At 29.9% G+C, this 16,250-nt stretch overlaps 5 protein-coding genes across 10 annotated transcripts; 2 read left to right on the top strand and 3 right to left on the bottom strand.

Annotated features, from left to right (window-relative positions):
- Positions 1-67: 67 nt before the first annotated feature.
- On the bottom strand, positions 68-2,191 carry LOC118442096 (uncharacterized). Its single transcript, XM_035867293.2, has 5 exons — positions 1,629-2,191; positions 1,402-1,504; positions 1,066-1,263; positions 769-978; positions 68-697 (listed from the first exon to the last, which is right to left on the bottom strand). The coding sequence occupies exons 1-5, from the start codon at positions 1,781-1,783 to the stop codon at positions 641-643; spliced, it is 723 nt and encodes a 240-aa protein (XP_035723186.1). The 5' UTR covers positions 1,784-2,191; the 3' UTR covers positions 68-640.
- Positions 2,192-3,224: 1,033 nt separating this feature from the next.
- Positions 3,225-5,130, top strand: LOC118442139 (nucleoporin NUP35). The gene is made up of 3 exons (XM_035867371.2): positions 3,225-3,396; positions 3,574-3,684; positions 3,768-5,130. The coding sequence occupies exons 1-3, from the start codon at positions 3,391-3,393 to the stop codon at positions 4,629-4,631; spliced, it is 981 nt and encodes a 326-aa protein (XP_035723264.1). The 5' UTR covers positions 3,225-3,390; the 3' UTR covers positions 4,632-5,130.
- A 216-nt stretch (positions 5,131-5,346) lies between these two features.
- Hou (GID complex subunit 8 homolog protein Houki) lies at positions 5,347-6,815 on the bottom strand. 5 transcript variants are annotated; one of them, XM_035867585.2, is made up of 4 exons: positions 6,509-6,807; positions 6,249-6,373; positions 5,771-6,165; positions 5,347-5,688 (listed from the first exon to the last, which is right to left on the bottom strand). In XM_035867585.2, exons 2-4 carry the CDS (start codon positions 6,367-6,369, stop codon positions 5,512-5,514), a joined length of 693 nt encoding a protein of 230 aa, XP_035723478.1. In that variant the 5' UTR covers positions 6,370-6,373; positions 6,509-6,807; the 3' UTR covers positions 5,347-5,511. The 5 variants fall into 5 exon arrangements, with proteins under 5 accessions (XP_035723478.1, XP_035723475.1, XP_035723479.1 ...); XM_035867582.2 differs by having other exon boundaries at positions 5,349-5,688; positions 6,249-6,440; positions 6,751-6,815; XM_035867586.2 differs by having other exon boundaries at positions 5,349-5,688; positions 6,751-6,809.
- Positions 6,816-6,935: 120 nt separating this feature from the next.
- hyx (cell division cycle 73 hyrax) lies at positions 6,936-9,760 on the top strand. Its single transcript, XM_035867577.2, has 4 exons — positions 6,936-7,098; positions 7,429-8,699; positions 8,789-8,930; positions 9,010-9,760. Exons 1-4 carry the CDS (start codon positions 6,968-6,970, stop codon positions 9,044-9,046), a joined length of 1,581 nt encoding a protein of 526 aa, XP_035723470.1. The 5' UTR covers positions 6,936-6,967; the 3' UTR covers positions 9,047-9,760.
- A 1,297-nt stretch (positions 9,761-11,057) lies between these two features.
- LOC118442232 (doublesex- and mab-3-related transcription factor A2) lies at positions 11,058-15,607 on the bottom strand. 2 transcript variants are annotated; one of them, XM_035867580.2, is made up of 4 exons: positions 14,307-15,607; positions 13,390-14,211; positions 12,297-12,509; positions 11,058-12,028 (listed from the first exon to the last, which is right to left on the bottom strand). In XM_035867580.2, the coding sequence occupies exons 2-4, from the start codon at positions 13,591-13,593 to the stop codon at positions 11,297-11,299; spliced, it is 1,149 nt and encodes a 382-aa protein (XP_035723473.2). In that variant the 5' UTR covers positions 13,594-14,211; positions 14,307-15,607; the 3' UTR covers positions 11,058-11,296. The 2 variants fall into 2 exon arrangements, with proteins under 2 accessions (XP_035723473.2, XP_085518152.1); XM_085662026.1 differs by having other exon boundaries at positions 14,320-15,607.
- Positions 15,608-16,250: the final 643 nt, after the last annotated feature.

Below are 16,250 nucleotides of genomic sequence, written 5' to 3'. Positions count from 1 at the left end.
TTTCACGATACTTTACAAAATGAAGCAAAATAAATAAAAATTTATCTTTGGTATCTCATTATTACTCTTTATTCTTCTTACATTGTCTTTTGCTTAAAGAAACTTAATTGAGATTTATTTTTGTATCTTAATGTTATAATATATACTAGCATTTATACGTTAAATCCATAACAAATATCACATTCTCTCATTTATAGTATGTACACGATAATATATGTAGGCAAAAATAATAAAATATATGTGTCTATATATATATGTGTGCATATATATATAGGTATAAACATATATATATATGCGTGTGTGCGTGTGTGTGTGTGTGTATGTAGTGTGTGATTATAGATGCATGTATATGCTTGTATACTGTAAAAAATATGTAAAATAATTAATGTTCACAAAATAGTAAAATTTTCAGATTATAAATTACATTAGTAACAAGCAACTGTATATGCTATATTAAATAACTTTTATCTCCATTATCAAATGTCATAGCACAGATATGTCACAATTTAAAAATCTAGAGAAAGATTTAACATTTTGGTTATTTATAAACACACTATTTAAAGATGTATAAAGTAGGGCCAAGTTTGTACACATTAGATATAGTATAAAAAAATAATATAAATAGAATTGCCTTAGAGATTTATATTCTTTCGTAACTATCTGCTCTACAGCAGTTAAATGTGAAAGTAATGCCATCCTACAAGAAGATAATAAAAATTGGATTTTATTGCAAATTTATTTACAATTTTAATAATATGCTATACTTACTCGAATAAGCGATGGAAGATCACACCAGAACTCATGATTTGGTAACATTTCCCAACCGGTTGCACCTCTTAACAATTTTAATGCAATCGCACCACCGATAAAATATAATCCACTGAACACAAATAATAGAATTACTAAAGTAGATCCCATAGAAATGGTGCCAGTAGACATTTCTTTTTTACATGGATTTATTGTCCCTGATGGTGGAACCTAAAATAATATTATACCATCTTTTTTGTATATGTAAAAATTTGAATAAAAGAAATATAAATTCTTCTATATTCACTTATGACATACATGATAGATAATATTATCGGAAACAAATTGTGTGGTACATCCTGTGCAACAATTAACGGTTGTTGTTACATTAACAGTTGAATTTGGATTAATAATAGATATTGTTATATCATTGTATCCTAATACCAAATCTATATTTGACTGATTCACAATTCCTAAGTCAGTAAATTTTGTTGTGTAAGAAGTAGTAGCACAGAGCTATAAAAAAGAAAGGATGAACATTAATACAAATACTAAAAAAAAAAAATATATATATATATACATAAATGAAGACAATAACAAAGCATCGAATAAGACAATTCACAATTTAATTGCTTTGTTTTCTCATCATATTACCGATCCATTTTGTTTAGTACACTGGAATTCATCATTAGTTTTTACTGGTACATTTGCACAAAAATCGATATACAATGTATGAGACACTTTCTTGTCTAATATTCTAAAAAATAATATCATAAATGTACTTATTAATAATTTTGTAAAGTTTAAATATCAATAATCCATTAATATTGTTGTGCAATACAGTTACTAGAGATAAAGTAAGGTTAATATTACATACAAACCCTTTATCTATAAGGTTAATTAATTTCTTAACTTCATTACTAGGAACGACGCAAGTACAAAAGCTGATTGGATTACATTTTGCTAAAGATGTGTCACAAAAAAGCATGAAAAATAATCCAAATATAATAAACATTGAGCTATACACAAACATCATTTAATGCTGTTCTCTAGCTCTCGCTCGTAGAGCAATATGACCTCAGCGACAAGTATGGACAAAATATGAACTACAAGCGCAATAGGGAAATACTGCACTCACTATCGCCTATTGCATCGATGAATAAACTTGTTAGAATATACCTCTTTCTCTTTCTCTCTCTCTCTCTCTCTCTCTCACAAGAATAATCTAACAATTGAGCTGATATGTGACAGAAATTTTTGTATATAGTAAAAATTTGATAGAAAGCAAGAAAAAACCCTTTTCCAAATTATACTTCTCCGAAAACAGATCAATGGAAAAGTGTATGTTTATTGTATAAACATATCATACTTTTTGTTCTTATTAATTATACAAATATCTAAAGCGTATTTAAGGAGAAAATTACTTGACAATATATAACGTAAAATATAAGATATAAAAAATAACATCAACAACAAAATTCTTCGTTTCTTCTACAGAAGGATGATAAATATTGAATGAATTATACTTTGACACTTTTCCGCATTAATAGAAAAAAAACGATTAAACACTGCTTTTACTTGGTGATATTATTATTTTATCAATAAAAACAATCGATTACTTCATTGCTAAGTGCATGATTACAATGCAAATAACTATGAAACGCTAGTGAAAAATTTTAATCTAATGCAAAAAAAATTTTAATTATTTTAAGTTTCTTACGCGTTTTCTTATAATCTTTGTAATTTTTAAGCGGATGTAAAATTGTTTAAATATTAGTTTATTGTATTGCATTGTATTACATTAAAGATTGTTTAAATAATTACACAATTACCGAAATTAGTAAATTATAAGTTCTCACGTTTAAAAAGAGATAGTATCAACATATAGACGTCGAAGTACAGAAAAGAACTAACTCGATAATTGCCAAAATAATAGAAGAAGGACCATGTATGTTTATATACACGAGTATGTTATATACCCGTGTGTATGTTCTATACGATCCACAAGCCCTAGATGAAAATTTTTTAGTGTGGAATTTATTTGAAAATTATCTGAAGTTTTTCGCGCTTTACGATCTTTATAATGGTTAAATGAATGTATTATTGTTTAAATATTAATTTATTGTACTCAGTGTACATTATATATTGTTTAAATAATCATAAAATTACCGAAATGATTAATGTATAAATTTTCATATTTAGAAAGAGAAAACTTCGATATTCAGTCGTCGAAGTACGAAGAAATACTGATTTGGTAAAAATCAGTCAAAATTTGTCAAAGTTTTATTTAATATAATTTTTTATAATAATAGATTATAAACCTTGATGAGAAAAAAAATATCTTTTCTATGACTTTTCTCTCTCTCTCTCTTTCTCTATATATATATATGTGTGTGTAGAGTTAACCAATAGCTGTCCTTACATTGTATATATTTGTTCGTTGATTGGTTAGAATAATTTTGGCCAATGAACAAGCATGTACTCATGCAAATGGTGACTAGGATCGTTAAAGTGAAACCTTTCTTATAGTTTCATTTGAAATATTCAAAACGCTCATATGCTTGATCGTTAGTTGCGTTTGACGCAATTGAAGTATTTAATTTAAAAAAAAATAGAGTTTATTAGCCAATATTCATACCTCTTATGACAGTAAGTAATTGTTTGAAAATAATTCTAAAAAATGTGTAACCTTAAACTCTCTTATATATCATTTATGATATTGTATGATTTAATGAAATCCATTGAAAATAATAATTTATTTCGTTCTTATTAGAATTTTATTTGAATTAATTTAGATTAGTTATATAATTTTTAATAATTATTTAGATGGAGCCTATGACTTTAGGATCACCTGTTAGTAGCCCAGTACAAAATCCATGTAGCCCTGGCGGTACCTCCATGTATCTTCCAAGTTTTCTTTTAGGAGATACAAATATTGTAAGTAATAATTTCTTTTATATAATTGTAACAATACTTTTAAATTCTTTTTATATAAATATAATGTAATTTTTATTGATTAGCCCGTCAAAATAGGAGTAACAAGTCCTCAAGATAATAGTATAAGGCATTTGAATGCAACCAATTGTAGTATAATGTCGCCGGTCTCACAATATGGCACACCAGACTATCGTATTAATCGTCAGAAGGCTGTTTTTGGAAATGCTACTACGCCGAATACATCTCAAATAGGTGCAGAAAATCAAGCCGGTGGACCGCCGACTCGTGGATTGTTTGATGTTATAGAAACTTCGCCGGCTTTAACGACTCATAAAGTAACATCAAATCAAAACACACCAAATTTTTATCCAAATCAGTCAAAAATGTTAATGAATTCAATCAACAGTATGTTATTCCCAGATAGCCCATTGAATTTGAATGCTAATGAATCCCAAGGACTTTTACAATGGGTTACTGTCTTCGGTTTTCCTCCAAACGCTATTAATACAGTACTTTCTCATATTTCTAGCAAAGTTCGTATAATAGATAAACATCCACCGCCTTTGCCAATAAGCAATTGGATACATTTGAAATGTGCGTCCGAACAAGAAACACAAAGAGCATTAGCATGTAATGGTAGTATAGTTTCTGGGTCAATTATGATTGGCGTAATACCGTGTACCGATGAAGCTGTTATTTTGAGCAATGATAAAGAAAATCGCTCCAAATTAAATGGAAGTATGAGATCCTTTGGTACTTCTAATAAAATTAATCAAAGTAAAGATCAGAGTACACCGCATACACCAATTAGAATAAAAAATGCAAGACCTCTTGCAGTTGGATATAGTCAACATTTAAATTCACAATCAGTACAATCACCAGAAAATATTCCACAAAAATCTACTGGTTTAGTTTCCAAAGCAATGGAATATATGTTTGGATGGTAATCAAAATGTTTATAATATCATAGTTATGTGAAGTTCAATTGCAATCTAATTTTTATAAAAAAAAAAATGTACATTAATCAAAATAAATACATTATTAAAAATATTTACTTAACTAGGGATAAATAAATATTTTATAATTCATGTTCTCTAATTATTAAATTTTTATACTTTTATTGCACTGTTTTGAAAATTTTAAAATAAACATTGAATAACTGCTGAATAATTTAAAAAAGTAAAAGTAATATTATTTATAACTTCTCAAAATGATTCTCTGTTGATATGGTACTGTTCAATCTTATTGTTATATTAAATACACATATAGTGTGAATAATAGTTAAATCTTATGCTACAACATGATACATATATTTCTTAAATATTATGAAACATATGACAAAACTATTCGTTTATTTGTAAGATAGTGATGTATAATTTATGAATATGGTAATTTTGCACTTGTTTCTTACTTAGATATGGTATTCGAGTATATTTGTTAGGCTTATATTGAATTTATGATAAAAATGACGGATTTACGATGTATAATGAAATAATTCTAATGTATATAAAGAATTAATATACACATTTTATTCTAAATATATTAATAGATATCGAGTTATTATTACATATGACATGTTATAAAATTTCAAATCTATTATAGAGTATGATGAAATTTTCTATCTTTTTTTTTTATTTTTTACTTTTATTTTTTTATTTTTTTTTTATTTAAAACAAAAAAGAAAATCGCTTAATTCAAAGAATTCTATAATTAAAAAATCTAATTTTTACGTAATAACAATATTAATATATAATATTCGTCCGCTATAGATACTAATAAATAAAATCTTATTATTTCATCGAAGTACCTATTTTCAATTTATTAGTATTATTTTGGACTTTCAATAGTTGCACTACCCAAGTCAGTCATTTTAGGATATTTTACTTTTTTCTTATCCAGCTCATCTTGCGCCCATAAAATCATTTTTAATAGATTATTTAATCTTGGACTGGTAGATTCTCTATGTTCCATTTTCAATATAGCAGCATTTAGTTCACTGGCAATCTACACAGTAAAATTGTAAGTATTTATTAATAGTAATAAAAGATTGCAACAAAAAAATAAAATATCTTAATTAGGCCATTACCTTTTGTCGATGAGTAGGATGAAGAAGATCGCTGAAAGGACTTTTATGTGGTTCATCAAAAGCCAACAAAGCCAACGTACGTTCCAATTCGCACAATATATTATCATCTGACTCTCCAGCTTCGCTAAGTTGATCTTGAGCAAACTGTAATGCCTCTTCGATTCTCCCAGTACGAATTAATTCGATGAGATGTAATTGTTGCAGATGAAAATAAAGATATCTATCATTGTCCAATAATTCAGGATGCAATTGATTGACCAAATCCGTAGCTTCTTGAATACGACCATTTTGTATAGCATCTCTAATACGAATTCTATCATCCAATGAACTCAATTCTATTGTCGGACCAACTCCAGATTCTTGTTGAAATTTTTCAGCTGCTTCTTTAAACCCTTCTAAAAAGACATAACATCTATTACAAAGAGATATAATGTGATTAAAGGTAAATTATTCTTGAATAATAGAAAAAAAAAAGTACCAGTTACAAGATAATTCATTATCAAATTATTCATAGAGACTCTCTGCATATGCGATCCTTCTTCAAGTTTAGCGACCCACTCGTCTTTAGATATACCATCCTGTTTCTCCGGAAAGCTCATTGTCCTTTGAAGAATATTCATTTAGAGAATAAACCGTTGAAGATTTGTTAGCCTTCTAATATCTTTACAATCTATTCACGTACATATGAATAAAATATAATGTCAGAATAGGTTATTGTATTCCTACAATTATATATACCCTTAATAATTTTGGATTATTCGATAACACACTTTTCATTTCACTCCGCACGTAAATGATCGGAAAATTTATAAGAAAAAGAAAAAAAAAACAAATAAACAAACAAATAAATAATCTCAATTTGCCTAATTTTTACTACGTTTATTTCATCTGAAAACTTTTATTTGGTCGACACAATCTATTTTTACAATGATTGATTATAATTTTGTCATTCTACAAAAGAAAATATAAAAAGTTTATACCACTTTGTAACAATCTTTTTCTCGAGTACGCTTAACTGTGTATACGTGTATATGAAGTATTACCTGTCAACATGAAGTTAAAAACATTAGGCATTATATTCAACGTACGATATAAGTACAATAGAAAAGAATTATTCACGTTTCATGTAAATTTACGTTTGTCTTAGTAACTCTTTGGTCGGCCACCAGACGTCGTTGTTGAATGTAGTGTCTAATCATGGCCGATCCGTTGAGTTTGCTTCGACAATATAATGTTAACAAAAAAGAAATTATTGAACGGGAAAATCAGATTATTTTTGGTGAATTTTCTTGGCCAAAGAACGTAAAAACCAACTATTTAACATACGGGTAAGTTTTTCTAAGAAAATAATCCGACAAATATTTATATAAGCTACAGTCTGTCTGATTATCACCATTAAAGGATTAAATGTCGAATATCGTATAATACTATATAGAAATAAACAATGGATAGAAAAAGTACATCGTCAAATATAAGTATCAGAAAAATCTTTATCTTTATATCTTATAATGCTATTTGTCAAGTATTTAAACTTTTTTATAATATATTATCAGGATAATCCGATGCAGCAATGTTTCATACAAAATACCAGATAATTTAAAATATATTTTAAAGTATTTAATTTTAGCAAAATATTCACTATATGTATATATTTATAGATCCGGTAAAGAAGGAACGGCGAAAGAATATTATACTTTAGAGTGCCTCTTATTCTTATTAAAACATGTACAACTTACGCATCCTGTATATGTACGACAAGCTGCTGCAGAAAAGGTTCCTGTCGTACGTCGTCCAGATAGAAAGGATCTTTTGGCCTATCTCAATGGAGAAACTGCCACATCAGCCGCCATAGATAAGTCAGCTCCATTGGAGATTCCGACTCAAGTAAAACGTACAGCAGAAGATAGTCTGGAGAGTGGATCTTCTAAGAAACCTCGTTTTGAAGAAACTCATGTTCAAAAAGTTAAGGAACAACTTGCGGCAAGACTCGATGCTCCTAAAGAAGCATCGGTCACAGTTGACAATATCAAGTCTCTTTCAGAGGCTATGTCAGTTGAAAAGATTGCTGCTATTAAGGCTAAACGATTGGCTAAGAAACGTACCACCATCAAAGAAAATGACGATATTGGTATGGGCTCGGATTTACGTGTTATTCTTGATATGGATGTAGACGATACAAAGGATATAGTTTCGAGAGAAAGACAATGGCGAACACGTGCAACAATTTTACAAAGTAGCGGTAAAATATTTGCAAAGAATATATTTGCGATTCTCCAAAGTATTAAAGCTCGCGAAGAGGGAAGACAAAAGGGTCCTGCCGTTCCTACCCCAATGGTTACTCCGCGTTCTACTCCTATGAGACCGTTACCACAACCGGCTGTTTATAATAGATATGATCAGGAAAGATTTATTAGACAAAAAGAAGAAACAGAAGGATTTAAAATTGATACTATGGGCACTTATCATGGAATGACCCTAAAATCTGTAACAGAGGGTACTAATCCAGCAGTAAGAAAACCACAAACCAATCCATCCACGACTCCAACTTCTGGGTTATTACCAACATCTGCTGCTAAACTTACACCTCAACAAGCTGCACAAAATAAAAGACCCAGTAGAACTCCTATCATTATTATTCCTAGTGCAAATACTTCTTTGATTACAATGTATAACGCCAAGGATATTCTACAAGATCTGAAATATGTGAGTAATGAAGATAAAAGAACTCAAGGTTGTAAACGAGAAAATGAAGTTCTTTTACAACGTCGCAAAGAAGGTGGTTTGACAGTTCCATATCGCATCGTTGATAATCCACAAAAATTAACGAATGCAGATTGGGAAAGGGTTGTAGCAGTATTTGTTATGGGACCAGCATGGCAATTTAAAGGTTGGCCTTTCGATGGTAATCCGGTTGAGATATTCTCTAAAAGTATGCATCGTTGATTATTTTATTTGAAAAGACAAATTTTTGCAATATTTTATTTTTATATAATTAAAAAAACAATTATTCTTTTGCAGTTTGTGCATTTCATTTAAAATACGATGAAATGAGACTAGATGCAAATGTTGCACGTTGGGCTGTTACAGTAATTGAATTAAGCAGGACAAAAAGGCATTTGGATAGAGCTGCATTGATGATATTTTGGGAACACTTGGATAAGTAAATATTTTCTTTGTCTGATTTTTTCATGTAGTCATGTAATCTATTAAAACTAAATTTATGAATTATATTATTACAGGCACATGATCAAAAATAAGCCTCATTTACGATTTTAAATCGATATGACTGCTAACGAAATAGTTGTCAATGATAGACTACTATTATAAAATTTGCATTTTGGGTACTTTTCGTAAACGCAAATTGTATATAGAATATAAAAAATAAAAGATCGTTGTATATATATTTGCAAGATAGTATAGCATATTCTCTTTCAAAACAAAAATTATGTATATTAGATTTCAAGTCTGCAAATTTCTTTATTGCTTCGACAAAGAGAACACTTGCCTTTTATGGGTATAAAATTTTTAAACATATCCAAAAGAATGAGTATTATTATTAATACATATAGTGAACATAATATACAAAGACAATTGTACATACTGCCTTTTCAAATGATTTGGCAGATTAGTACGAGATATTGATTTTTTTTCATTTAATGTGTATGTATGTATGTGTGTGTGTGTGTGTGTGCGTGCGTGCGCGCATACATATACATGTATATACACACACACACATAAAACATACAAAATGAATTATCATAGGTTCGTGATACTAATATAAACGCATGTGCCTATCGTTAAGTAATACGTTTTAAGGAAAGCAGACTATATATACGCCTATACGTATATAAATGAAATATGTAATATGGTTTAATGTAAAATGTTTGGTGTAATAACATACACAAACCAAAAGTGTTATTCAACAGTGTTACGGTGAAAAAGAAGTTTATTAAAAAGCCAAATAAATAAAATCTTGTATATGTCATGTAATGCATTTGAAAGCTACATATTCGTTAGAATTATCCTATCAATTTCTCCATTCGATTTTTATTGATCGTAAAAACAAAAAAAAAGATTACCTATACATATATATACACACATACATATAAAAGGATTTATGTTTCTTATCACCCCAGTGTCAAGTTTCAACGTGTATTTAGTAATTCGAAGCACGATGGATCACGAATTCCCAAGGGGCAGAGGGATCACTGTATTTTCTGTTCCTAAAAGTGAAGCCAAAGTAAATCCCTTCGGGGCATCGACTCTCGTGTTCAACCGATGCCGATTCTGTTTATATAGAAAATCGAATCTTTCTAACTCGGTTACGGAATCCCTATTACTTGGTAGAACCCATTGGTTTTTCTCACGGAAACTGATAATAATATAGTACGGTTTAAAAGTACATATTCCTTTTAGAAAAAAAGAAAAAGTAAAAATTTTTCAAACAACTTTAATTAAATTACATTTTAGAAGAACGAAAAGTATTTAATGAAAATGTGTGTAACGACGAAGTGTTATGACCAGTAAAAAAAAAAAAAAAAAAAAAAAGAATTTCGATGGTCATCGGTTTGATCAATCTGTATTTTATTTTACGCTTCACGATCAAAGGTCAATCGTTGAAGTGTATCGTAATAAATGATGCATGCTTTACTACGCTCGAATTGACTTAACTGTTGCGTTGAACTTTGAAGACGAACCTTTCCTGTTGAGAAGAAATTACCTTATCGGTTCGTAAGATTCGTTAAACCTTATACGATATATATACATATATATATATATATATATATATATATATATATATATATATATATATATATATATGTATTTCATGCACAACGAACTGAGAACATTAAAGATTTGTATAGTTCGTTATATACAGGTGTGTGACATTTAATACGATCTCGAGCGGAAAGATAAAAAGAACGATTTTTTTCTCTCTTTTTTTTTTTCTTTTTTTTTTTTTAATAACGATTACGAAATAAGTTTATGTGCAACTAAAAATAAGCTGATTTATTTTCCTTATTTTTTTTTTTCTTTTTTTCTTTTTTTCTTTTTTTATTTTACAAGAAAGAAATCAAATCTTTACAAGGGGGAGATAGAGAGAGCGAAAGAGAGAGAGAGTACTACACATATATTACGTTATTAAAATATACGTTGCAAAGATAAAAGTTCTTTGTATTAAATTTAAAGAATTTCTTAGTTCATTTGTTAAGTTTTAGAACATAGAGATAGAAGAGAGTTGCCAAATGAGTGATGGTCAATTTCTTTTTTTTTTTCTTTTTTCTTTTTTCTTTTTTTTTTCTTTTTTTTTTTCTTTTTGATATAAATACCTATAGACATCGATAGGCATATATTAAAAATTTAACATATCAGATATCTTTAAAAAATCGACTGACAATCTTTGATATTAATTTTCATAAAAATTCGTAAAAAATAAATGGATATAACTAAAAATATTTTCAAGTATGATAAAATTTTGGCAGTTCTCTTCTATCGTAATTAATAACGTTAGGATCGAGGAACGAATCAGAGTATATTATAGGAGCACTGAGTGCAATTTGGTAGGACACAAGGAATACCAGGAAATACAGGTGGTAAATGTAAAGTAGCTGATCTAGGTGGTGCGAGCTGATCGGCAAGATGATCGGCAAGACGATCGGTAACTTGAGCATAAACACGATCTCTAAGTTGTTGTTGCATGCTGGAAGCAAAGTAATCGTTGTATCGAACGGTTAGGGCAACGGTTTCTCGATCATAAGACATTGGTAGAGTCGAGGGATCTGATGAATCGGAATGATGTATGATCGATGTGGGATAAGTTGTTGGTCCGGTGTTTGGACTGATATTTTTGGAAAGATGTTCAGGTAGGACGTTGAGAAGTCGATAAGCATCTTCAAGATAAAGATTTCTAGTAAAATTCGAGGAAGTCGGAGAGAAGTGATTATTGGTCGATAGATCTATATCATTTGTCGGTCTTTCTCGATCCAATGTAACTTGCGTTTGAGGTGGTCTAAAGGCAGAGGTTGGAACCTCGGCACTGGACATAGAACCAATCCCAAAACTTTCACTAGCAAAATACTCGATTGCCTTTAATAGATCTTGGCCACATCGTTGGAGAACCAGTTGTAAGACTGATAATTTAGTTCTAGGAAAGAGACGAGCCAAAGTCTCGATTGATCTTCGGGATACCGAAACTTCTTTATCCATCGATCCGTTTATTACTCCTTTCATCGATCTCGTTCCCTCGTCAGTCGAATTCTGAAGAAGAAAATATCTTCTTCCTGGTATATGATAGCGATAGAACCAGGGCTTCCCAAATTTTTATGGGCCGTGAGCCATTTTCGAATACGATCGTTTTTTGCGATCGACTCCTGTCCTTAATGAATTTTCCTAACCAATATATAACAATACTCTCATATTTTAATATTTTAACGCAAATCACCAATTGGTCGCGACCCACACTTTGGGAATCTCTGTGATAAAAAATATGCCTGATCCAGTCTTTCTCATCTCTACTAAAACTTACCCTCTTCGTTGAATCATCTAATGGAGAATCGACTTTTCGAGGACTCATATCCTTATCTTTTTCTTCTTCTTGACTAGATATTCCTTTCGGTTCGGTCACAGCCATCCCAAATATTTTCCCTGCTGGAAGTCGGTTGAGTTTTTCACCTGTAGCTACTTTCGCCATCCTCAAGGCTATTGCATCTTCGGCAGCTTGTTGTCTCTTCAAAGCGACCTTATATTCGATACATTTTAATAGTAACTTTTATTTTCTCATTCTCTTTTTCCTTCTTTTCGTTTTCTCTCTTTTTTATTTTTTCTTTTTTCCTTTAGTTAAAACAACTTTCGGAAATATCGAATCGAGTTCGCAAGCTAATTCATTTTCTTTTCTTTATAAACTGATTCATCGTTTACTCGATACTCTACATATGTATGTCTTTTATTATTAGCATTCAACGTACTAATGTGTCTACACACGTATGGACGCATTTGGCACGCGTTATTTCAAGCTGGACCACCCACTAGATTCTTTTTTCGTCTTTTACAGAGATATCTACGTTATCGACGTCTATTATATCAATTTTCGATTAATGCGATCCTAATGATTATCTTTGGTTTATTAACGCGAATCTGTTATACTATTAGATATATAAAATAAAGAATATTTTTCTCATTTTTTCGAGTAGTTTCTTTTTAAAATACATTTTCGCATCCCTTCGTGTATATTTCATTACAGATTCACAGCTATCACTACTACTTTTACATAGTTACGAGAGTTTATCTCGAGAAGATCGAACGCTTTGATATATGTATGTGTATATATATATATGTATATATATACACATACATACACATATACACACCTATGTAGTAGGGACAGGATCGAGTGTCATAATGCCTATGCAAACAGAAATGAAATGCTACACCGCGGGTTAATGGATTTCATTTTCATCTTTCTCTTTTCTTTCTTTCTTTTTTTTTATGTGACGTTAAAAGACAGACCAAACAAGAAAATAACAATGTTTCTTCATTCTCATGCACAAACACTAAAGATAATAATAATAATATAATAATAATAATCATAATAATGATAATATCGATAATATAAAAATTACCTGCGCAGCCATAACTCGTTGACGTTCAGCTATGAGGGAACATTTTGGACAGAGACATTCCCTGTAACGACATTCTCGTTTGTGTCCTCTTAACCACGATATTAAACCGTGATTTCTACAACGCGCACATTTCGGTCTTCTTTGCTTACTTTGTTCCTCATTAGCCTCATTTGTCGATTTGTTTTTACTCTTCGTACGCAGCATCGATATAAATCGTTTGTTTTGAAAATCAGTCTTTTATATTATTTGACTCTTCACATGGAACGGACACAACATTTAGTAATATCTTTTACACACGCGTTTCATTTTGTTATATTAAAAAAATCGTCACTGTTGATTATATAGCAAAAGAACGAAGAAAGAAAAAAAACTATAATACAAAGCGTTAGATATAATATTTTAGATATGAAAATGTTTGTAAAAATATCCACGTGATTCGTCGATGAAGAAAATTTAAATAGGCAAAAAAAATGCTTTTCCAATGATCAATGATCTCGTACAATCGTTAATCACAGACTGAAGAACTTTCTCAGTGGATAAGAAGGAAGAAGATCTCCAAGCTAATCTCCGGGATTTAGTTTCTTCCGCAAGAAACAGACGATTGGCTAAGAGGGATGTACAGGGTGTCGACTTGGGTGCGATTCCAGCATCCCTTAAAGTAAGAAGGGGATATAGGGGGAGGGTAAAAAGACAAACATCAGCCGGACCAGCCTTTCTTCCCGATTGGTCCCGTTTTGTTTACTTTACTTGCCACTCCCACCGATCGGGAACTTAGTCGAGTATATGTACTCGACTTTCAAGTATGTGTTATTATCGTTCGTCCTGCGAAGAACAGGAAGTGAGTCTCGATTTATAGTAGTACATATATGTATATGCAGGTATATAAAAGAGATCTTTTACTTATTCGTAACACGTACGTTATATACATACGTATAATAATCGATAAGATGTTAAACACATCAACATAAGATTTTAATATGAACTTTTATCCATTGAGAAAAGCATATTATATATAATTCATGAGCCGATTGAAACTTGTTGCTTCGAAAGTATGAGAATGCTTCTAGAAGGAGTACTAAATCTAGAAAATATAGATACGTATAATGTTTACACGCGATCTATACTCATATATCGAGTCGGTGATTATGATAATGGTTAAGGTCATTTGAGATATTACACAAAACAAATACATATATTTCCTTTGTATAATATAATCTACTCTATCCCAGTTGATGTTTTAAGATTAACTTTTAAATCGAAATGGATAAAAAGGAAAGAAAAGAAGGGATATGCTAACAAGTACAAAACGAAATCTTACTGCCAAGAATCAAGATCATTTAATTCGCATTTCACCTTGTTTTTCTTTTTTCTTTTTCTTTTTTCTTTTCTTTTTCTTTTTTTTTTTCACGAATACAGAATTCGTAGCTGGGTTTTGAACGAGATTCGATTGGAATAATAGAATGAATGAACCATCGCAAATATTAAACCGGTCACATTCGAGCGTATTCGCGTCGCACTTATTTATAGATTATATTAAACATTCTTGTGCCGTACTAAGTGCATTCTCACAAGTCTATAGACGCAGCCATGATATGTAATTCCTTCGTTAGATCCATCCGAGCACTTTACGAACAATCGAAAAAGATCGAAAGTCATATTTATGTGAAACTTTCGTATCTTCTCGCCATTTTGTTTTCTTTTTTCTTTTTTGTCTTTCCATCTCTCTCCCTCTCTCTCCCTCTCTCTCTCTCTCTCTCTCTCTCTCTCTCTCTCTCTCTCAAACGCACACGCACATGCACACGTACTATTATTCGATACTATACTATCTTAAGAGGTTCGCGTAAATATTCGTTACTTTAATCTCTCCTTTTTTATAGATTTATAGATAGATCTTTCAGGAAGCAATTCGTAATAATCATCGTTTTTATGTCTATGTATTTATGTACAATGAGTCATAGAAATATTTGAGAAAAAGAACTTTGAAATTTTTTGTTAAAAATTTGAAAATTGTTTATAATAATCATTAAGAAATTAGTGTGTACGAAATATGTTTATAAGAATTTGAATTAAAAAAAAATAGTTTTATGTCGTAGCATGTTATTGTATACTTCTATTGGATATGTAAACATCAAAATCGACCGATCGTAGAGCGAGTTACGTTTATTCAAAGATTAATATCGTAATAAAATGATGAGTTTTACGATATATATATATATATATATATATATATATATATATATATATATAAAATAACAATTTTATAAATCTTTATACAAATGTAATTCGCTTCAAGATAGATGAATTTTGATGATAGATCTGAACAATCAAATGTAAAAAATGTAGATATATATATATATATATATTAGTGTTTTTTTGTTTTTTTTTTTTATAAAAGTACTTGATAAAAAATTGAAAAAATTCTCGTTTAGTATTTTTTATTCATGCTACGACGAAAAACCATCTTCCTTTTTATTTTTTTCCTTTTCCTTTTTTCTTTTTTTTTTTTCTTTTTTCTTTTTTTTCTTTTTTTTAATTATTCATACATATTTTTTATATACACAACACTAATTTTTTTTTGTTTATTTATCTATTTTAAAATTCAAAGTACTTGCCCTATAATAACATAAAAAATTCTCATCGGATTAAAAAAAAAATATTGAAATATTTCTCTAACTCGTTGTATTGTTTCAATGTGAGCTAACGAAGATACGGATCGAGAGAGGGCTTACTTTATGTAAATCGATCGTTTACTTAACGGCAAAGAGCTTAAGATCTAAGAAAATGTTATCAATGAATTGATACGAAAGTGGCACGAACGACCATTTTATTTTGTTATTATTGTTATTATTGTTGTTTTATCG

This window comes from Vespa mandarinia, chromosome 16, assembly GCF_050613455.1.
Source record: "Vespa mandarinia isolate Hongniang chromosome 16, ASM5061345v1, whole genome shotgun sequence".
NCBI lineage: Eukaryota > Metazoa > Arthropoda > Insecta > Hymenoptera > Vespidae > Vespa > Vespa mandarinia.
Note: the sequence above shows the minus strand (reverse complement) of the source record. Positions and strands in the feature narration are given on the sequence as shown.

Bases quoted from the DNA above. Each gene is read 5' to 3' on its own strand.
- LOC118442096 (XM_035867293.2), bottom strand. From the start codon at position 1,783: ATGATGTTTGTGTATAGCTCAATGTTTATTATATTTGGATTATTTTTC. The intron at 1,505-1,628 runs GTTTGTATGTAA...ATTATTTTTTAG, and splicing joins ATTAACCTTATAGATAAAGG to AATATTAGACAAGAAAGTGT. The intron at 1,264-1,401 runs GTAATATGATGA...TCTTTTTTATAG, and splicing joins GTACTAAACAAAATGGATCG to CTCTGTGCTACTACTTCTTA.
- LOC118442139 (XM_035867371.2), top strand. The intron at 3,685-3,767 runs GTAAGTAATAAT...TTTATTGATTAG, and splicing joins TTTTAGGAGATACAAATATT to CCCGTCAAAATAGGAGTAAC.
- Hou (XM_035867582.2), bottom strand. From the start codon at position 6,390: ATGAATATTCTTCAAAGGACAATGAGCTTTCCGGAGAAACAGGATGGT. The intron at 6,166-6,248 runs GTACTTTTTTTT...ATGTCTTTTTAG, and splicing joins AATGAATTATCTTGTAACTG to AAGGGTTTAAAGAAGCAGCT. The intron at 5,689-5,770 runs GTAATGGCCTAA...TTTACTGTGTAG, and splicing joins ATCCTACTCATCGACAAAAG to ATTGCCAGTGAACTAAATGC.
- hyx (XM_035867577.2), top strand. From the start codon at position 6,968: ATGGCCGATCCGTTGAGTTTGCTTCGACAATATAATGTTAACAAAAAA. The intron at 8,700-8,788 runs GTATGCATCGTT...ATTCTTTTGCAG, and splicing joins GGTTGAGATATTCTCTAAAA to TTTGTGCATTTCATTTAAAA. The intron at 8,931-9,009 runs GTAAATATTTTC...ATATTATTACAG, and splicing joins TTTTGGGAACACTTGGATAA to GCACATGATCAAAAATAAGC.
- LOC118442232 (XM_035867580.2), bottom strand. From the start codon at position 13,593: ATGCTGCGTACGAAGAGTAAAAACAAATCGACAAATGAGGCTAATGAG. The intron at 12,510-13,389 runs GTAATTTTTATA...ATCGAATATAAG, and splicing joins AACGAGTTATGGCTGCGCAG to GTCGCTTTGAAGAGACAACA. The intron at 12,029-12,296 runs GTAAGTTTTAGT...TTTCTTCTTCAG, and splicing joins TAGATGATTCAACGAAGAGG to AATTCGACTGACGAGGGAAC.